General features: G+C 33.2%; 1 protein-coding gene across 4 annotated transcripts; it reads left to right on the forward strand.

The window, feature by feature from the left end:
• Positions 1-5,146: 5,146 nt before the first annotated feature.
• Positions 5,147-14,692, forward strand: LOC118061096 (uncharacterized). Of its 4 annotated transcripts, XM_035074488.2 has the most exons (17): positions 5,152-5,304; positions 5,691-5,722; positions 6,744-6,938; positions 7,031-7,157; positions 7,256-7,293; positions 7,495-7,588; positions 8,154-9,223; positions 9,681-9,812; positions 10,367-10,439; positions 10,547-10,586; positions 10,752-10,824; positions 11,140-11,205; positions 12,243-12,320; positions 12,416-12,588; positions 13,394-13,440; positions 13,790-14,021; positions 14,109-14,692. In XM_035074488.2, exons 3-17 carry the CDS (start codon positions 6,754-6,756, stop codon positions 14,462-14,464), a joined length of 2,784 nt encoding a protein of 927 aa, XP_034930379.1. In that variant the 5' UTR covers positions 5,152-5,304; positions 5,691-5,722; positions 6,744-6,753; the 3' UTR covers positions 14,465-14,692. The 4 variants fall into 4 exon arrangements, with proteins under 4 accessions (XP_034930378.1, XP_034930379.1, XP_034930380.1 ...); XM_035074487.2 differs by lacking the exon at positions 5,691-5,722 and having other exon boundaries at positions 5,147-5,304; XM_035074489.2 differs by lacking the exons at positions 5,152-5,304; positions 5,691-5,722; positions 6,744-6,938; positions 7,031-7,157 and having other exon boundaries at positions 8,203-9,223.
• Positions 14,693-22,449: the final 7,757 nt, after the last annotated feature.

Genomic DNA, 22,449 nt, shown 5'->3' on the forward strand with positions numbered 1-22,449 from the left:
ACCTAAGTGACCCAACGGGTTAACCCGGTGACCCGATTGACCTAACGACCTGGTCAAAAAGCTGGTTGCAATCCATTGACTTTTTGTTTTGTTTTGTTTTTTTACTAAAACAACATCATTTTGATTAAAAAAATAGAATTGACTCGAGTGATCCGATGACTTGGTCATGACTCGGTGACCCGATCAAAACCTGGAACCCGGGTTTTGGACCGGATTAGGTTTAAAAAGTATGAGTTAGATCACTAAATCTTCATATGTACTGAGAAATTTATAATGTTATTAGTATTACTATATTGCATGATACATAAAAATGGTTACTACTTTAAGATCCCACTGTCATAGGGCCTTGACATTAAGGTTTTAAACATTCAACAACATGCAACTTAATTTAACCATATACATGAACTTGAATGCAAAACTCGACAAACTTGGCAAAAAGAGAAACTATAGGAATTTCTAGATTTTCTATCTCATAATTGAGTGTATCAAGATTCACAATAGAAGATATTAAGAATACTTTATGATAAATGGAAAACGAATGAAAGAGGTAGGAAAAAACTTCATATTAAACCCTGTCAGAAAGGAAGAACAAACTTTATATGCATGTTTTGATCCTCACTTGTTGCACACAGTCCATGGATCGACTCCAACAAGTTGAGCATGAAGAGCTTTAGTAAATCTTATTTATATTCAAGTAATTGAATGTTTCATTTTCTACACAAACATTTATTTCCCATGTATATTCCTATTAGGAGACAATACAATAACCTAATTAGGCAAATGCATTCAAGTCTTGAAAGAACAATGTATGATCTAAAAGAAAATAAACAAGGAATTAACATAAGAAGAACAAAAATATATAATTAATTTTATTAGGATAATATACAAACCAAAATTAATTACATCTTTTTGATATTTTCAGTATGTACATCAGATGAGATGATAGATGAACTCACGAGACAACCTTGTCATGTAATTAAAATGCATTTGCCTAAAATTAATGTTTATGTTTTTATTAGTCATGTGCTTCAAAAATTATATTATAACATAATTTATAGAATTTTGTTTTGTGAATCCAATTTTATTAACCAATTTAAATCGGTGTATGAATGAATAGGAAAAAAAAAATAAAGAAAGTAAAAGGAGAAGTTAACATGATTATAATGGTTTAGAACTCATTTGCTAAAAAGCATATAAGTTGAGGATTGGTTTGTAGCTATCCCAATAAAAAAACATAAAAAACCTTTAAATTCAGTCCTCATACTTTAAATTTAGGTTTGTACTAGTCTTCTAGTTTTCTTATTATTATTATTATTTGTTCCTTTTGCTTTGTTTTCTTGCCCTTTGTAGTATTAAAAACTTTCCAACTTCATGACACGTGAAGAGCACATGGTAACCATTATAACTAATTTTTTATCCCTTTTTTCTTACTCTTGTTTTTTAAACAAATCCAAAAAAATAGAATATATATATATATATATATATATATATATATATTTGATGTATTTGCATTGATTTTGCAATTTCAACATTTTTTTTAAAAGAATTTAAAATTCAAAAATCTACTTTCAACTCGTTCAGTTTTCAACGCACTCATTTCATAATCATTGATTTATTTTTCTCATTGACATAATGTTGATGTTGCCTTTTTCAAAAACAATAAAAACAAAAAAAAAAAACAACAATTGGACAAGGAGACCAAAAGTGCAATAAAATAAAATAAAATAAAGGACCAAAATGATTTTGGGTTGCTTAGTCACTAAGTTTGCTTAGGGATAAGCAATTGAGAGGAAAAAAACATTATTTTTCCAATAAGTAGTGAGAGAATCTCACACAAAAAAGGGAGAGGAATTTTGGGAGAGGAATTTTAGGGGAGCATTAGCAAAAAAAAAAAAAAAAACAAGAAGAAGAAGAAGAAGAAAAGAATTAGTTAGAGGCTCATTTGATAACCAAAAAGCTAAGAAAAGACCTAGACTCTCCAACATTACTTTCTAGCATTGCTCTCCAAGCCATTAGCCACCATACATTGACATCGTCATTTTCCTCAATCTATGACCAACCTTAACTACTATGAGCAACTTCCTCTCTTAAACCCTTAACATTAGTAGTAATGATGAGTTCTCCCTCACGACAATGACTTTCTCTCTTTATCTAGACCAAAACACCTCCATAGCATCCACCAACACTCCATCAAAAAGCTTAAAGCTTTAGCATATGACCAACAATCTCCCTCTCAGCAGAACAACCTAGTGACTATACTCATTACATCTTTGTCCACTAGTGGCGACAATAACTGCTATTAAAGAAGAAACAAATCAGAGAGAGAAAAGTAAGAGCTAAAGTATAAAATGGTCAAATCTCTCTCATTGAAACTTTCTTTGCCTCACCGTCGACAAAGTAAAAACAAGAGAGTTGATGTTCTACCCGATCTAGTGGGTCTTAGTCCCTTAAGGTCACTAGAGCTTGAATGCAAGCGCCGCTTGCCATAGACACACGTGAGTTTCACATGCTGAAGCTACTATACTCGAATGTAATGACCTCCAGTTGGTTTCAAAACCTCGAAAGGTAAATTCATAACCTGAAATTATTTTTTGGATAAATTGATAAAATATTATGAAATTAACGAAATGTTTATTATTGTGTATAATTTTTGGACTGTTTGGACGTTATTAATTTGGTTTTATTTGTGAAATGATTTTATTATTTGTGTTAAATTGTGAGATTATTTTTTGGGTCGAGATTGCTCTTTTTTCTAGATATTAAATGTTGATGCATGAGATATTTTGGATTTATGTTGATTTATTTTAATTAATATGAAATTTGAATGAAGTTCGTAAATGAACAATATTCTTGTGGATTTTTAGTTTTGCTTGATCTTGAGTTGATGAACGATAATTTGTCATGATATAATATCCCGATTAAAATAGTTTTATTGTAAAATGCATTTTTGTGTTGTGCTAAACATGGCCTTATTCTAAATTAAATAAATTCTTAAATCTTTTGGAAGATCATTTTGCCATTAATGTTGAGTTCCCCATATTTTTTAACTCTTTCATATTTAATATTTAAAAATGTGGCCCACATACGAGGCTTTTCTTTGGTATTAAGTAAATCAATTTTTTTTTTCCATAAAAAACTTTCAAAAATACAATTTTATTTTAAATTTTATATAGCTAAGTCTCTAAAAAAAAATCATATTTAAAATACATGGCACAATTTAGCATTTTTTAAATACAAAAAACTATATAAAAAAGTTTTGTTTTTATATTTGTATGCATTTTTGATTTAATAACTAGTTTATGAAATTCATAAGAACTTGACCTATATTTCAAAAATACAAAAAAAAATATTTTGCTTATTCTAATATCAAGTATTATGAACTTACACATAAGATGTATTCCAGGTATTAAAAATGTAAAAAATATGTTTTGACTTTAGAATGGCTAGGATTTGACCTATAAAGTTAAGTCCACTCTACAAGGGTGGATCAATTTTAAATATTAACAGATCAATGGTTAGAAAACACAATAGTACTTTAGTTTATCTTAGACAAATAAATAATGTAACTTACCTTACATAAAATGTACTAGTAGTGATACGCACTTTCTATACATAATCAGTTTCCTTATCTAAATTCTAAAACCTATTAGGATTTCTCGTGACCAAAATATTAGATGACGACTTCATATATATATATATATATAAAAGAAATAAGAATGCATTGTTCTTTCTACCCATCACCAAAAAAATCCCGATCCAAGTGGACGAGCATCATTATGTCGCACACGTGGGACAATAACTCTAGTTCATTAACAAAAAACCTTAATGACATGGAGGAAATAATGTAATAAAGATATGATTTATTATGGATTAGAATAGTAAAATCATTTCTTTGCCCTTGACAAGAAAATTAGATGAATTGGCATTAAGGGGTAAATGGTCTTTTCATGAGTTTCATTTGTTATTATATAGTTCTTATGGGGCAGTTTGGTCCTTTTTTTTTGGCGTTGTAAAATTACGTGAATACCATTAAAAGAAAAAAATAACTATGGTGTATATGCATTTTCAGTTTTTTATTTTTAAAGTATAGTGTAATGACCTAATTGATCTTATAATCAAAATTCTCAAAGCATGTCTTCAAGGCTTTTATATAATTTCATTAAGGTTTTTTCATCATAACTATTTGGTCCTAAGTCAATATGGTAATTTGATAAATAAAATAAAAAAATAAAAAAATTTTCTGACATGTGGCACACATGGTTGACTTTAATGGTTAAAAATCTCAATCTATCATGGCGTTGGATTCCTTGAGGCGTCCTCTTTTTCTAGAAATGACATGTATTGGCTGGTTCTTGACGGATTATTGCCGATAGATTTTTTTTTACTGTTTCTCCCTTCTTCCTTAAAATTTGTGTTTGATATTTAAAATTTCAGGGTAGTCTTTTTAGTTGCACGTATTTGAGTATCAACTTTTATTATCTTGACTTGTAATTTCATTTAAATTGCATTATTTGATAAAAAAAAAAATTAATTTGTTATATTTTTAATTCAATCCTTGTTTTTTTTGTGGTTTTTTTTTTTTATTTTAATTCTCTAGTGAAACTGATTTTTTTAAATCTAACCCTTCAATCCAAAATTACCCATTCTATCATTTGTTTTTGTTTTTTCAAATTTGACACTCATTTTTTTAATTGTTATTTTTTTTTTCTTTTGAATCTTTTTGTATAATTGATTTTTTTCTTCAATTCATCATTCCATTTTTGATTTGTTAAAAACTTGGCTTTGTGGTTTTTCCAGGTTCTATACTTTTGATCAAATGGCCCGGGTCATGAGTTTTATAAGTTAATATAAGTTGGTATCGTTTTTTTTTTTTTTCAGAGTTATTTTATTTGTTGATTTCATTAATGGACTTTTTTTTTTTAACTAAATACATTTTATGATTTTTTTTATTTTTTTATTAAATTATCCTGATTACACAGGTTAACTTGGTGGGTTCACACCTCAAGTAGTCAATTCAAAATGCTGTTATCAATTGGGGAAATTGTACAAAAATAACTATCAAGGGGCAAATTGACCTCGTTCATAAATTTTAGGGGGTAAAATAAGATTTTTCTCTAAATTACTACCGTATATAATGAGACAGCAACTCTTCATTAATCGAAGACAGCAACGTTTTCGAGGTTTATGTTTCTCAGCGATAGTCTGTTCCTACAATACTTACAAACATAAATCTGACTATAACGACGAAGAGAAGGTGTTGAAGCTCCAGCTAAACGATCCCGAGTTGCGGTTTAGCCCATAAAGGTGTGTTTTTTGTGTTATTTATTAAATTTGCTCAACTGGGTTTCTTTTTTTCTTTTGCTTACTTGTAGCGAGACTTGAGTTTTCTTGTGCTATTATTCGAATATTTGATGGGTTTTTGGCCATGAAGGCGTGTGCCCTCTCATATTCTGTTTTGAAAACCCAGATTTTCCTCATTATTTGTTTTAATGTTTGTTAGCCAAAAAAACACTGTAACAAAATTGATTTTTGCTGTTTACACACTCTCATAGTATTGTGGCTTCAGTTTGCCTAATTTTTTTGCCATCTCTTCCAGTTGTCTGATTTTTTCTCTTCTTTGAGCCCTTCAATTTTATCCTCGATAACTGTTTGTTTGTTCTTACTCTGTTGGAGCTTTGTTGTGCATATAGGGGCAATTGCTGGTGTTTGGGCCTCTTCACTGGCAATTCTTTGCATGTTTGGTCCCTTTTATTTGTTGATTTTCAATTCAAATTGGGTGTCGGAAGCTGAGGCACACGTTTCTGTTTAATTTCTTTGGGTTTTGCATTGTTACATCTGAAATATTACAGTGGGGATGGGTTTGGCTGTAATCATCATTGCTGAAGTCCATTGTTTGCAGATGTTCATGGGCTTATTAAGTCTTCTGACGCAATCTAATTCTATGAAGTTTCTTGCCTAATTGATCTTTGCCACTATTTTCTTTTTAAATGCATTGGCCAACTGTTCTTTTTTCCTGTCTGTTTTCTTTTTCTTTTTTGCTTTTCGACTGTTTTTAAGTCGTTTTTCTTGTTCATGCTGGTTACAATTACAAAGCTACAATGAAAAAAATAAAAACACATTAAATTAGCATAGAGTTGTCTTCGTCTTGTGGTAATGTGTTTTCCATTTGTTTTCTGACTGGTATTTTGACTGGAAGTTGTTCATTATGTTAAATCCTTAGTGCTCTTTTGCTTCTATGGCACTATTTCGTTTCTAAAATCTTTTCTTGGGTTTTGCTCTTGCCTTATCTATGCATGTTCTATTTTGGGATATTTGTCTCTCAGTTTATCCTTTCCTTTAGTTTTCCTGTGGTTTCTGTACAGGTTGGTTTCATTTGCTGCTTTTTTTAGTTGCTTTCAGTTGTGTTTATTGGATTTTTTTGGCTGATCATACTCTTCCTATGATGCTGTCCATCTGCTTTGGTTCTTAAATGGGTTTCTGCATGTCATCATTAGTTGTGTCTTCTCTTTGCTGTTCTTCTCTTTTTAATGGGTTCGGTTTTTTTTTCCAACTTAAGAACATGGTATGTAGCTATTTTTTTGGTAACCAATTATAGCATTGGTTTAAAAGCTTGAAACTTTGATTGTGAGCTTTAATTAATTCTGACTTAAGGATTTTTGGGTAGTTTTTAAGTTGTTGTTGAAGAAATATTTATAGGGAAATGTGGATTATATGCTGTTGTTGATTGGTAATTACTTGTGTAGAATTAGTACAATGGAAGAACAAGAAGAATTATTAGGAGGCAATGGTGTTGGCATTAGAGTTTCAACATTCGATTATTCAGTTGAGAATCACTTTAAAGAAATGGACATGATTTCTAAACTTTGTGGAGAAGCAGAAACTGATTCCGTGGATGAAATTGAAATTCAGTGCTATAAGTCCTCAATCACTTTTTTGAGGTCAGTAATCTTTTTTGTGTATAAACTCCATGTTGGTGGTTTGTTGCTGTTCTTGTGTTTGTGTATAATTTTTTATTTTTATGCGCATTTAGTGAGTGGAAGCTTTATAAGTACGACCCGAGAATAATTAGGTTTGCTAGTGAAATGGATAATTCTCTGGAGAAGTGTGTTCTCAGTGGAATAAATCTACCGCTGTTCTCATCTGCAACTGTTCCTAAGGTACTGTAAGTGAAGGTCTTTTTTTAATTGTATTTTAGGTTTTTGTAGAAATAAGATATGTGATTATAGCATTTGTTTTACTTTGCAATCTGATTTAGGAGAGATCAGATGGCGGTGCCTCTTCTCTAGAATCCAGGTATAAATTGGACTTGCCTTATTTTCAATTGCAGTCGCTTGTTTTGTTTTAGTTGATTGTGTTGCAGATTTTTTTTGACATTTTGAGTTATCTATAAATACATCAAAATTTTAACATTCATAATATTTCTATAATTTTGTCCATTGCATCTCCATTTCTGATATGCACATTTCAAACCTCTCTCTTTCCATCTTGTTGCAGTAAAGATTTTGTGATGTATGTTGGAGGGTCTGTTTGGGCATTGGATTGGTGTCCTAGGGTTCATGAAAGGCCTGACAATCATATCAAACGCGAGGTTTCTCTCATCTCTTTCTTAATACCTTCGCCTTTATGGTTGTGGAGTTGAATTATTAAAGAATTCCTTGACCTCTTATTGATGGGCTGCTCATGTATGTGTCCCTAATATTCAGATAACATTTTCTTAACAAGGTCATGGAGTCATTTTCATAGACATGCAAACATATAGAACATAGCCTGGTCAATTCATTTAATTCACACCTCTAACTTACCGAAGAATGTTTTATTCCTAGTTACATGCATGAGGCAAAAAACATCAATTGAAGAACCTGCAAGTCTCAGTTATCTTTGAGCAAATTTATAAAATTCTTGGAAGTAGCTTTATATATTGATATTGATTGCTGGATTTGATAAAACTGCATTCATTTAGATAGTTCAGATTGGTGTCATCATGACTAATGCCTAGTCGACTATGAAATGTCAATTATTATCCAAAAACAAGGTTGACCCTCTATGATCCATAGCCTGACTATATTTTCCTTGTTGATACTTTATCTCTTCCGTAAGTCTTGGAGACTTTTTTTGGGGGACCTTTGACTTGATTCTTTTGTCAATTTGTGTAGTTTGTTGCTATTTCTGCACATCCTCCTGAATCTTACTATCACAAAATAGGTGTTCCACTTACTGGCAGAGGCATGGTCCAGATATGGTGTGTTTTAAATGTTGGCGGGGATGAGGAAGCAGTTCCAATGAAGAAATCAAAACTGGGAGCTCGATACAATGTATCCAAGATGGACAAATCAGTTGAATTAAAAAGGCCAAAAGGAAGACCTAGAAAAAAGCCAGTAGAAGAATCATCCAGAAATGAAGCCACAAAGGCTTTAGTTAAGATGCCAAAAGGAAGACCTAGAAAAAGACCAATAGAAGAATCACCCTGTAACGAAGCCACAGAGTTGATTTCAGCTAAGAGGCCTAAAGGAAGACCTAGAAAAAAGCCAATAGAAGAATCACCCAGTAATGAAGCCGTAGAGGAGATTTTAGCTCCAGTTAATGAAGCGACAAAGGAGAATTTAGCTCAAGTTAAGAGGGGAGGACGGCCTAGAAAGAACCCAACAAATGAATCTCTTGATAGTTTGGATAGCAGCAACCAATATGTCCAAGCTCTCTCTGTTGAATACCCACAAGATTCACCTGGACTGCTTTCTATAGAAGGGATTTCTCAAAACAGCCAAGATGAGGCCAAACAAAAACACACGGTGAAATTCACCAAACAGCTATTTGATTGTAATACAAATCTTAAAGCTACTGCACAAAGTAGAAGATTGAATAGTAATGCAAGGAAGGGAAGTGATTCTGGTGATGTTGCATGTCCACTGTTATTGATTCATAATGAAGATGATAATGTTTCTTTGGATATCAACTCTACTTCTTCAACTGTAAACTACCAAACACATGAGAATTCTGGACTCAACACTGCAATGCCAGCTTATGGTTCTGATAATGTTTCTTTGGATATCAACCCTAATTCTTCCATTCCGAAGGATGCTGATTTGCCAAGAGTTGTATTATGCCTAGCTCACAATGGAAAAGTTGCATGGGATGTCAAATGGCAGCCTTGTAATGCACCCCTTTCCAAATTCCAGCATCGCATGGGTTATCTTGCTGTCTTGCTGGGAAATGGATCTTTGGAAGTGTAAGTCATCTTCTTCATGTGGATAAGTGTGAGATAATATTCATAGTAAGGATTACGTTTCTATAATGACCAATAGTTCTAGCATTTTCAGATATGATTAGTAGAAGGAATTGATCATATGTAATCATGTTGAATTTTAGACTAAGAACATAACTGCTGATGATTTCTTGGAAAACTGAAAGGATTTCATTTCTGGAATGTTGCAAATTGAAGAAATGAAAAAAATAATGTTGTCATTTGAGTGTGGGGGATGGGTGGGGGGTTTTGGGGGTGGGAAGTGGTTAGGAAACATATAACTTCATTTGCCCATTATTCATTTTCCTTTTTTTTGCCTCTCATTATACCCATAATGTAACTCTTACCATAATTCTCCCAAATGCTAGGTGTTGCTTTTAATTTTAAGCTTAAATTAATTATCAATGCAATACTGTCTGATCACCCCCCCTATCAAATGCAGATGGGATGTTCCTCTCCCCCATGCTATGAAATCAGTTTATTCTTCTTCTAATTTAGAAGGCACAGATCCTCGCTTTGTAAAGATAAAGCCAGTATTCAGATGTTCAACTCTGAAGTGTGGAGGTATACAGAGGTAATGTGGTGATATCTTCTATGCTCTGTATATTAATATGAAATACTACTTGAATATAAAGAGATTTAAGAATACACTATTAGGTTTTCTTTTTAACAGGACTATCTGGTAGGTAGCTTAGAAGCCTCTGTTTGTAGAGGTTCTGACCCGGAGAGTTCACTTTCACATGGAATGATTTGGTTTGCGATATATGGTGGAAGCCATGTGTACCCTTGTACTGTGTTTTTATGAGTGGAGAGAAGCAAATTCATTTTTCTAAAGGAGAAAAAACAATAATATAGCAAATGAAAGGACTGCAACTAAAGTATTATCTTCCTTGTCAATAGATGTCACACAAGGGAATTTAACATTCGGGGTTTTGTGGATTTTGAAGTGATATGTACAGTTGAATAGAATGATTGATGAAGATCTTTTATCATTGAATTCCAAATTCACTCAACTCAGATTGCTGAAGAATTGTCATAAATTATAGAGCCTGTTGCTCTTTGATCTTATTTTTTGCAGTGTGCTTTATTATTATTTTGTTTCTAATTTTTTTTTTAATTCCTATACAGCATCCCTTTGGCAGTAGAGTGGTCAACTTCATACCCTCATGATTACCTCCTTGCTGGATGCCATGATGGAACAGTAATATGTCAATCATCCTGTTGTTTCTGCTGTTATTAATTTAATTGTCTGCCACAGTTTGGGGCAAAGTCTAATCGTGTCTTGGCCTTTAATCACCTCATTTTCAGGTTGCTTTGTGGAAATTCTCTGCAAGTGGCACATCTGGTGGTAATAACAAATGAGTCGAATAACTTTCATATTTTAGTTCTTTATGTGTGAACTGTGTGGATACAGTTTATGTCATGTCTCAAGGTTTATTATAAATTAAATTTGGTCGAAGTTTCTGATATAAATTGATTGGTCATTCCATTTTTTCCCTTTTTTAATCTACAGATACAAGGCCTTTGCTTTGTTTCAGCGCAGATACAGTTCCTATTAGAGCAATTGCATGGGTCCCATCTGAAAGGTAATTTATGTCAGATGACTCAGTCTGTGTATTTGATTTACCTCTGATATTTTGATGCAAATTTTCACTTTTATTTATTAGATCTGAAGATATATAATCCTGCTACTTTGGGAATGACATATCCCCTGCCTGTAAAATTTCTGTGCTGTCAATAACCCATCTAGAAATATTATCTCGTGTATTTTATTTTACCTGTAAAGGGCTGCATGGAAACTTTCAAGATGTTTATTCAAAGAAATTGGCACTAGCCAAAGTTTTCATATCTTGTGCTTATAACTGAGATATAAAATATGCTGCCTTCAAACTATTTTCCAGTGACCAAGAGAGTCCAAATCTTATCCTTACTGCTGGACATTTGGGCCTGAAGTTTTGGGACTTACGGTAGGTATGATTTATTTGTTTTCACAATTACATTGAATTATTTTGATGTCATTGTTTGCGTGTGCCATTTGATATAAAAATGCTTAATTGCTTAGATGCTCAATTTGCTTCAGATAGACTTGTGATTACGTGATTTTGTATGGAACTTTCCAGTATGTGTAATAGAACTATCATGACTGCCCTTTATCCTTGCCCTGTAGTAGACATGCTTTAATGCACACCAGTACCATTATGTGCTCTTAGCTTTGGATGACTGTACAGAGGGGTATAGCAAGGTTTCAAGTTCAAAAGACTCGGAGACCATTTTCCTAAATGCTTGCACCAATTTTTCATAAACTTTTGTGATATATACTTGTAGAGTAACAAGCCTCTGAAGAGGTGGAGCATAATTTTTCATGATCTTGTTCTAATTTTTTGTGACTATATTCTCTGGTTCCTTTGTGTCTGGAGTTATCACTGCTACAATCACAGCACAGAAAACTCCTATAAACAAAACATTGATAAGCATTTTGCAATCAGAGTGATACGTTTCCATGAATTTTACTTCATTTTGATTTTGGGATTTATAATTGAGCGTCTTCATATGCCCTTATCAATCTCTGCATCATACTTGACATCTTTATTTGTGGTTGGATTTTTTTGAGTGGCCATTCTCTAATAACGACTTGTCCTCTAGGATTAAGAAAAACTGATCAACAATCTTTGCAGCGAGGGGGCCTAATGCATTCATGCTCCCCTTTCACATATATAAACATTTCCCTCTTGTCTGGTTTCTCTTCTCAACATTAATGGTTAGGAACTCATTTAAATGTGGTAGAAAAAGACACATGAGAGTTGAATTTATTTTATTAGTTTTCCATGTGGAATACTTCTGCACATGTTGGCTGTATATATCATGCAACATCGTTATGTTTTCAGAGCAGGAGGAAGTTCTAAATCCCTACTTTACTTCACCTGTAGAATGAGATCAATTCCATATGTATTTTTTCTTTGTTGAAATATAGTTGCTGTAGAACTAAGCTTCTGAATAATTGCAGTGATCCATTCCGACCTTTGTGGGACCTCCATCCAGCACCAAAACTCATATATAGCCTGGATTGGCTGCCGGATCCAAGGTGTTGCATTATTTTTATTGAATGAATCACAGGTTGAGGATTTTATTGATAAGGTTATTCACTTATATTGAACATTTAATTGTTGGCATTTTCAGATGTATAATTTTATCCTTTGATGATGGAACAATGAGACTCCTCAGCTTGGCAAGGGCTGCATATGATGCTGCCGTCAATGGAAAACCTTCTGTTGGACCAAAACAACTAGGGATGCACGTTGTTAATTGTTCTTCCTTTGCTATCTGGAGCGTTCAAGTGTCAAGGCTTACAGGTACTCTTGTGCTGTCATTTTCTTTATTATTGAAACAATGTAATTTCATTAATTGCTTGATCAAAATTGGGGGACAAAACGAAAGGTGGTATGGTATACTGCATTTTCTTCCCTCAGGTTTTGATCATCGTCTTACAGCATTTGTGACTGGAGTTGCCTATGCAACATTATTTGATTGTTGCATCTTGGGTTCTGCTCTTTTAGATTAGGATCCTTTCTTCTACAAAACTTATTTATCATTATTTTGATCGGCTCTGTTGTTAGCAACCCAACTGGCGTACATTAATGGATGTTTATTTTAATTTATGGTTATTGCATAAATAAGCCCCTCTCAAATATCAAACTTCAAAATGCCTCCTCCAGTATTGTTTGATCCAGTCTACCATTCTGTTTCTGTTGTTTGTAACAAATAAATCTAGTTGGAGTAGAAAGTGATCCCTTATGCCAGGTGACTAAAAATACCTGTTAAGACTTTGATGTGTCCAAATGAATACAGATGATTTGGTGAGCTGTTGGTTTGAGAAAATTTTCAACCTAATGGAATAGGCTTCTAGTTTTGCAAATGGGCATTTTCATCCAGTCAGGTCAGCTCTACTGGAGAAACAGGGTCCCGCTTTGTTGTCCTCCACTTTTCTTGAGAACTTTTTTATAGTGATACTTTGTAGCTTAGGTATTTCTTTGGTGGAAGTTACAATCTGTTTTCTATTGCATATAACTACAATCGGGTCAATTAAAAATGATTCTTATTGTTTGTTGTCCTTACTCTCTCCACTTTTTCACAATTCCTTCTTTTTTTAATTGACAGGCATGGTTGCATATTGCAGTGCAGATGGTACTGTTTGCCGCTTCCAGGTAGCTGGCTTCCCGTTTTACAATATGATTTATCTCTACAATGTGATAGGTTCCTACATAACATACATGTGACATCATATCATTAGTCTCTGTGTCATGCAGGGGCCTATCCTCTTACACTTGTTAATGTTGAGTGCTAGGAGGGGTGAGACCACATTGTATCCATGAATTTAATTTGGCAGGAGTCCGGCACATTGGTGTAAACAAGAATTATTTTGTAGCATACCTGTTTAACATGTCACCTGGGATTGTGTTTTCTGTAATTGTACTTGTTTTACTTGTTCCATATTTCTTGAGCATGTTTGCAAAATTTTTGTTGAATTACTTATAGTGTTGCTTTCATAATCAGCTCACAACAAAAGCAGTGGAGAAAGATCCATCGAGACATAGGGCCCCACATTTTGGTTGTGGGTCCTTGAGCGAGGATGAATCAGCTATTATAGTGGGCACTCCATTACCAGATACTCCTTTACCTTTGAAGAAGCCAATTAACGATGTTGGGAACAATCCAAAATCCAAGCAGCGTTTGTCTGTGTCAAATAAGGCCGCAAAAATTCCTACTTCAGATGATCCACCGTTAGGTAAGTTCAAAATTTTCACCCCTATATACTTGTTAGCTTCGCAATTCTTCTCTCTTTTGGTCATCAAGTTTGTCAAACTTGTTGCAGCTCTGTGCTATGGTGACGATCCTGGTATGGATCATGGATCAGATGAAACATTGACAGCTACGAAAAGCAAGAGAAAACCAAAATCTAAAAGCGGGAGTAAGCAACATGAAGGAGAGGATCAAGCATTGGTATGCATTGATGACGAGCAAGATGTAAAACAGAAAGGCGGTGGAGAGGAGGGAGCTGGGAATGTAGTTGAAAGCATCCCACCTAAAATGGTTGCAATACATAGAGTTAGATGGAATATGAACAAAGGTAGTGAGAGATGGCTCTGCTCTGGTGGAGCAGCCGGAATTGTACGGTGTCAAGAAATCAAAATGTTTGATGCTGATATATGCTTGGCAAGGAAGAGATAGTAGCCTGTAAATATCTATGGATATTTATTGTTACTTTCGATAGATTTGGCTTAAAAAAAAAGTGAGCTACAAAGGGACATTTACATCAACTAGTCTAATTAAGAATTCTTGAGAAAATAATTGAAACAATTAAGATTTTCCAGCAATGTTACAAGACTGATCCAGCAGTTAATCCGGTGACTGGCTCATCCAGATCAATGAAAAAACCCGATACTTTATTTACTAAAACATCATTTTAGATTTTTTGAAGAAAATTAAAAGTTTGAGTTCGATAGCTGACTTGTATGATATTAAAAATATCGAAAGTTACATGTATGATTTTCATGTACCGATCATTTCTGCTAAATTAAAGAAGTGGCAGAAAACATCATCGTTTCTTCAGGAAATTAAAAGATAGAAAGCTAAAGACTGGAGGAAGAGACATTGGGAAACTTTCATTTTCAGGTTAGGAAATGTAACCTCTCTCCTTCTGCTTAAACCTACGGAGCTTTTCTCAGCAGAAATTAGGCTCTGAAATCGGTAAGCAAAAATAAGTTGCCAGAAGGGAAATCCCCACCTCCAGTCATCTCTCACTGCTGCTCCTGCTTACCTTACTTCTTACAAAACATAACTCTAGTCAGGGTTCCATTGCCATGCCATGAATTGGGGGTTTCAAGGAAGAAAGATATGGGGGTTCTAAGAAGAGAGCTGGCTTTGCTTATCTCTTCTTCTCCTGTTGATAATGTCACAGTTTCAGAGGTGGGTCTAGTTCTGAGCTGAAGAACAATCCTGCATGTCTAATAGTATCGGTGGCCTCAAAAGAAATGCATATAAAGATGGTAATAAAGGGGAAAGTCTGTACAGAACCCAATCCTATACAGAACAGATAAGTTACTACAGCTTGTCACCAACCTTGAATTCTGCTTTACTTTTTTTTTTTCTTATCTCTTTCATGAACATTTTTTATGCTTGGAGTTTTTGCTGAAATCTCCACAGTAAATTTTCAAGTAGCCTTGCTGATGTTTAGGTTACTTATATTTGTTAAAATTACAAAGGAAGAAATTAATACCACTGCTTTAAAATATTACTCGTAAAATATCAATTCCCATTAATGGAGTTATTGGTCACCAAAGTGGTCTAAAAAAAAGATGTTATGCTGCTTAAAGAACAGAGTGGTCTAAAAAGAAGATGATCCCCTTACTGCTACTGTGGCTCAAACAGATGATAGCGAGAGGTTGGTGTTATTTTCAATTCTTTCCTTGCTACTTTCTTCTTGTAATCAAATTCATTTCAATAAGACACTCCTTTCAATTTCAGATGATTTTAGCTTTTCATTTACAGAACGATCCATGTTATTCAACTAGCCAATCTTCATTCAATTCCACAACACTGGTAACTAAGCATTTTAGCCTCTGGATTTTATTTTTTATCAGAGTAGAGTAAAAAATTCAACTGAAACGATATTCATAGCTTGAATGAGCTATACCTGGAGGAACCCCATCTTTCATACAGCCCAGCAATAAAGATCACAGCTGTTGGAGTGCCTGGAAAAAAAGAAGCTGGGATTTGAAAAATATGATGGGAGCTAGCTGGATTATTATTCTGAAAACTCTCAATAATGAGTTTCTTGAAAAATTCATGATATTCGACAGGAAAAGTGTATATTGCAACAATAAACTTTGCATCCTCCCATTTATCCCTTCCTGATTTCTCTTTGATTGTATATGCCTCGTTGATTTCTTCTATGTAATGGTTGAGGTGCAAGTTTATATTCCTTCGTTGCGACATTCCGGTTCAAAAGCAAGAACATTACAAACAGAGTCATATTTATGCTGCTATGTGTTGTTGTTGCAGACAAATTGATTTATTTTTTATGCAGATTTATGAAATTCTTTGTATAATTAACAAGGTTGAAACCATTCTCAATCTAAAAGCAATTCAACTGTCAAATAAAAACAATCCTTTTAATTGTTTATTTCCTGTTATGGTTCATGAGTGTCTGTTGAGCCACAATCACAGTCAGCTATCGTCTCTTTTTAGACGACTCGGGTATTGTATCATCTTTCAGTGGACATTCACGATCACCACGTTGGTGACCTTAGTTTCCGCATCTTAAGCACTTTACACAGCGCATTTCAATTCCAAATGGCTACAAAGAAGCAAGGAGTATAATGAAATGAGGTTGAAAAGATGGTTGGTGTTACAAGCAGATAAAAGAGTACATACATGGAGTTGGAGGATGAGGCCGCGGTGGGGGTTGTGAAGCATCGGCAGTTTCAGCACTGTAAACAGCTTTCATTATCTCTATCTGTCAGCAGATTAACAAAATCAAGTGAAATCTACTTCAATTAAAAAATTTCTTAAAAAAAACAAGAAAGGAGAGGGAGGGATGGAGGTAGGCACCTCATCTCCTCCTCCACCCTCTTCCTCCTTATTATTATCATTTGAAGTGCCTTAGCTTTTTAACCTAAACAAACTAATAATCTGATATGAAGATGAAGGAAGGTAGGTTTTGTTATATCATTTTTTTTAATGGTGTTTAGGCTGCAGATTACATGATTTATAATGAAAATGAGGGATAAAATCTGAATGAAATTCTTTGATGAATCAGAGATGCCACAAGAAATTTCAATCAGGATAAAGATGTTACTTTTTGGGATTAAGAGTGATAAGTCTGGTTTGTTCTTGGAAATAGAAGAACAAAGAAGAATACTCTCCAAAAAAGAAGTTGAAAAGTTTTATATTGTTCCAAAAGTCTCTCATATTTAGTCTGAAATATCATTTTATACTTGGAACAACTCTTGAAGTCTAGAAAATACCAAAATAACATGATTCAAATCCAAATAAATAACTTTATTCAGAAAACTAAATAAATAATAAATAAAACACCTTTTCTACTTGTAGACCACACACAGACACAAAAATTAAAACAATTATAACTTTTCGTGCAAGACTCCAATGGATGGTTGGACAAACTTGAAAGATGACATTTTGAACTTCAAAACCATTTAGAATAAGTTTATTTTTAATGCAATAAAGTGGTGAAAAATTCGGGCTCAAATTGGCTTTTAGGTTGACAATAAACCCAAACTCTTCAAAACTCTCAAATCATGACTCAAGCCTTATTTGAAAACAAACAAACATATTTGAACCATTTTCATTCAGTTTACAGCCTTTAAACTCATTGAAGCTTCAATCACGCTAATCTTACTTGTTAAAATACTTTGTAGTTGTTTCGCTCGAGCTCTTGTCATTGGACCTTGTACACATTAACATCGCCCTTTCCATAATAGAATTATGATGCATATCATCTCCCTCGGGTTAAAGTGAGTTGTCTTCAAATCAAAATCGTCAACATCTTCCAAGTAAGGTGACAAGTATTTTACATTAAAAGTAGTTGAAATATTGTACTCACTAGAAAGGTCAACCTTATAAGCATTATCATTCACCTTTTCGATAACTCAAAATAGTTTATTAATTCTCGGCATCAATTTGGACTTTTGCTTGCTTGGAAATCTGCCTTTACTAAGATGAATCCAAACAAGATCTCTCGGCTCAAATCTGATCATTTTCCGCCTTTTATTAGCATATTTGCTACCTTGTTGTCTTTTTCTTAATATGAGATCAAAATTGTTCACGGAGTTTTTTCATCATTTCTGTCTTTTTTTTACCCAATTCATAGAAGTCCTATCATCAATTATAATAAGAACCAAATTAATAAGAACACAATGGTTAAAACCATATACTAGGATAAAAATCTATGACAAATTAGAAGTTCATAAATGAAAAGGAACCAGATAATAGAGCTTGTACAACAACTTTTGGTATGTGTTTTATTGTCTTATTAAACTTCGATTGATCTGAAACTTTAAACCAATGTTTAACAATATGTTTGGAAACACTGGGTTAAGTTTCAATCCGATCCAACAGTCGGATAGAGAGTTACGTCTATTGCCTTAAAACTGGATAGTTGGAAACAAGTTTTTTATACCTTTCAAGCTCTTATAATGGTTGTTGCATTTTCTTTCCCAAGCTTGCTACGTTCTCTCAAAGTTGAAAAAATATTTGTGTTAGGCTTGTAAACCTTCACACTTGGAATCCCTTTATCCTATCTTCCTCTCTTTTTCTTTATCTCTTTATTGTTGCCCTTCTGCCTTGATTTTCTAGGGGTATTTATAGAGTTTCAAGCTAAGATTTTGATGAATTCAATCAAAAATTGATCATTCTTCATCAAAACTTGGCCCTTTAATCAAAATAGAAGAGTTTTGGGTATGTTTTATAGTTCTGAGCTTTGTACCTATATTGGTTTTACAATGGTGGTTTTATAACAAACTTAGTTTTGAAGATTTTGATGGTTTTCCCGAACTTTGAGACAAAAAAAGCTTGTTTTTGGCCTTTTGATCTTGATAGAAACATAACCCAACTTTTGATAAGAACTCATTAAGAAAGCTTTAATAACACACAAAAAGATTAGTTGTTTTGTGAAATAAGTATCACAGCTATTAATGACCGAGTCAGCCACTATTGAGTCTTCGTTGTAGCAACTCCAACTTCATCGTTATTGAAGACCACTTGAAGTCAGTGGTGAAGCCACAGAGGGACAAAAAGGGGTAATTACCCCTTTAATTTTTTTAATTAAAATATTAATATATTAGTTTAGGGAATTGTTATTGCAGGGAAGGAAAAAGGAAAGTTGATATTGTTTATAATTGTTGACTTATATATTAATATAATATAATATATATATATATATACACACACACAGCTCATTCCACAAAATTTTTTCCTTTTTCCCTTTTGTTTCTATATTAAATAATTAGTACCGGTTTAAAAATATGGAATCCCCTTACTAACAAAGAGTGTTGTTTGTTTCTTGCTTTTGCCATTTTGTTCTTTTAATTAGCTGTTGTGTTGCTTTGTTCTTTTCATGAGCTGCTATTCTCTGCCTCTTTGGTATGCAAATTTCTTATAAAGTAGAGTTAATCAATTAATTTTTTTTTTTGTTTTTTGCTTTATATTTTAGGTAAATTTTCTTTATTTTTTTTTCTTTATTTCATTGTTTAATTTAATTTTATTATTTTATAATTAGTTATTAAAAATATTAGGGTTTATGATAATTTAGGGGTTTTGATATGAATATGTTCAAAATAAATTTTTAAATCTACTAATTTAATCAATTAAATGTTTCTTTTCTTATTATAAAGGAATAAATTAATATTCATGCAAAACCACTATTATTGACATCTTTTGCATTGGTAGAGTAGTTTATTGAAATTTAATATTTTCACATGACTTGTTTGTAAGTAAAATATCAAGTAGAAAGTATGTTTTTCAAGAATTGTTCCTCTTACACATACACTAGGCATTGCTCCTTAATTAAATATCTAGAAATGATTAATTATAATTTAATCAACATACTTATTATATGCATATAAATATGAATTGAAATAGGTCTTGATTTTGATGAATTAATGTGTATTTTGCTATGAATTTCATATGGAAGATTTAGAGTTATTGTGTAACTTAACTGGTTTTTATTTAACAGTGAATTATTGTGTAGTTGTATTAATTATTATGTAGACACTAATGATGATAAAAAAAAAATCCAGCAGGTTCATATTAAATCAATATGTCACTAGACAAGTATTTCAAGCGTAAATCCCTTGACGAAGAAGAGTCAATCAAAGCTTCAAGTTATGTAACTCAATCAAGTTCAAAGAAAAGTCATATTGAAATTAATCCCGACACTCTCCTTGCTGACCCTGGCTTAAGAAGACCAATTTATACGTCTCACCCGACATTGTGGTGGCCCTAAAAATAATCTTGAATTATGGAAAAATAAATAAATTTCTGGCATCTTGTTCTTTTAGGGGAAAAGGTCTTGTTTGAGGAGTCGTCACCTAGTATTATAGTCACTAGGAACCCTGACTGGTCAACAGAGATTCTATGGTACGGGACTGGTTACGCAAATAGAAGATATTATCATCCCTTAAACGTTTTGCCTGAGGCAGGCTGTATTGCTAGTTTTGTCATAAATTGCTAACATTTTATTGGTTTATGCTATGATGGTTTGAGTGTAATATTCCTGACTCTGGCACCAGTAAATATTCAACTACGGATACTTCCAACTCTAGCGTTGGTAAATATTACGCAACTATAAAAACAAAATAAATTTAAATCAATATTTTTTTTATTCCTAACTCTGGCGTTAGTGAATAAACAAATCAAATAAATTTATTTTTACGCATGCACAATTTTTTTATTTTTATATAGCTAAGTAAAATATAATGAAATAAATTTGAATCAGTATTTTTATTCTCTAATGTTAATAAATAAAAAAAAAATTATATTTATACTTTTTATTTATACATGCACACATTTATATTTTATTTTTTAGGGTTGGCCCAAAACTAACAAGAAGCACGCGTGCTGTGTACTGTGTGAAGGTAATTAAAATTACCTTCACATAGTAACAACGTTATTTAATCTATGAAAGCAAAAGAGAATTCTATGAAAGCTAAAGAAAGCTTACCTGCTCTGCTGGAGTGCTACTGTTTTGGGTGAAGATCAGGGAAGGCGCTCCTCGCTGGGAAACTGGAATTCTTCCTTCTACCTTTGCTTTCCTGCCCTCTGCTTCTTCTTCTCGCGGTCGTTTGTCTCCTCTCTACTTCTGGTTTTTTCTTAGAAATGAAGGAACGAAGATGATGATGATGCCGGTTCTCCCTGGTGGTTTTGATTCTAGGTCCTTCTTCTTGTTGATATCTTTCCATTTTCTTGCCTTCTTGTTGCTGCCTCTGGTTTTTCTCTGGTTTTTTCCCTCTGGGTTTAGCTTGAGTTTTCTTTCGATTTTTCATCCAATCCCCCTGTTTCCAGTGTTCTCCCCCCTGTTTTTTTCTTGTTTTCCTTGCTTTTCCTCCGCTCGTCTGTCAATTCCCCCTCTGTTCGTTCGTCTCCTCTGTTTCTTTGAGAAGAAACCAGGGGAACGAACGTCTGCTCCTTTTCTTTTCATTTAGTCTTCCCTGGTTCTGTGGTTCCTCCTTCTTGAGTTTTTTCCGCCCTATTTTCTTCGTTGTTCCTCTGTTTTATAGAGTCCGATCGGTGGTGACGGACGGCATGCAGAGGGACGAATATATTAAAACATCCATAACTGAGGTGAGCGAATGATTACTACTTGAAACGGTCTCTGGTTAAAGAAGAAGAAGATGAGCAACGTTCTTTCAAACGACGCCCTTTTGGGATATGAGGTGGCTATTTACGTTTTGACCTGTGAAGTTTCGAAACTTTTGTAATTAAGCCCCTGGTTTAAACAGTAATTGCCCCCTACATTCCCTCGCCGTTTTCATGCTAGTCCTTGGACTCTAATCTGTTGCAATTTCAACCCCAATTAACCCCAAACTTTGATATTTTTTTAATTAAGTCCCTGATTTCATTAATTTAATTAAATTCAAGTCCAATTAAGTCTCAAAACTTATCAATTCTCCAATTAAACCCTTAATTGCATTAATTCAATTAATTCCAAGTTCAATTAAGTCTCAAAACTTATCAATTCTCCAATTAAACCCTTGATTGGATTAATTAGATTAATTCCAAAGTTTAATTAAACCCCAAAACTTCCAATCATGTTACTCTTAACCCAAATTTTAATTCATTCTTTATTTATTTCATTTTACTTGTTTTTTCATCATTATCATAATTCTTTTTTTTTTTATCCTTTTCAGTAAATAAAATAATAATAATAATTAAAATAAAATGGTCAAAAATTTGGTTATGATATTATGAATACCTTATAAATGATAGGGATGCAATTCGAAGAGCTTATCTACAAAAAGGTCCTTGTCAACCTTCCTCAAAAATAATTTGGGAGTATATCAACACTACAACGCTTTTATTCGACTTGGTTGGTGCATACCCAACATGGTTAGAGTACAACATAGCTAAAGATGTTGTCTTTTGTTTGTATTGTTATCTCTTCAAGTCAAAAGGGGGAGTTGATTCGTTTGTGGGTG

This window comes from Populus alba, chromosome 8 (genome assembly GCF_005239225.2).
Source record: "Populus alba chromosome 8, ASM523922v2, whole genome shotgun sequence".
In the NCBI taxonomy this organism is placed as follows: domain Eukaryota; kingdom Viridiplantae; phylum Streptophyta; class Magnoliopsida; order Malpighiales; family Salicaceae; genus Populus; species Populus alba.

Excerpts from the sequence above, each read along its gene's own strand:
- LOC118061096 (XM_035074487.2), top strand. The coding sequence starts at position 6,754 with ATGGAAGAACAAGAAGAATTATTAGGAGGCAATGGTGTTGGCATTAGA. Across the intron at positions 9,813-10,366 it reads AAGTGTGGAGGTATACAGAG|CATCCCTTTGGCAGTAGAGT; the intron begins GTAATGTGGTGA and ends ATTCCTATACAG. Across the intron at positions 10,825-11,139 it reads GCATGGGTCCCATCTGAAAG|TGACCAAGAGAGTCCAAATC; the intron begins GTAATTTATGTC and ends ACTATTTTCCAG.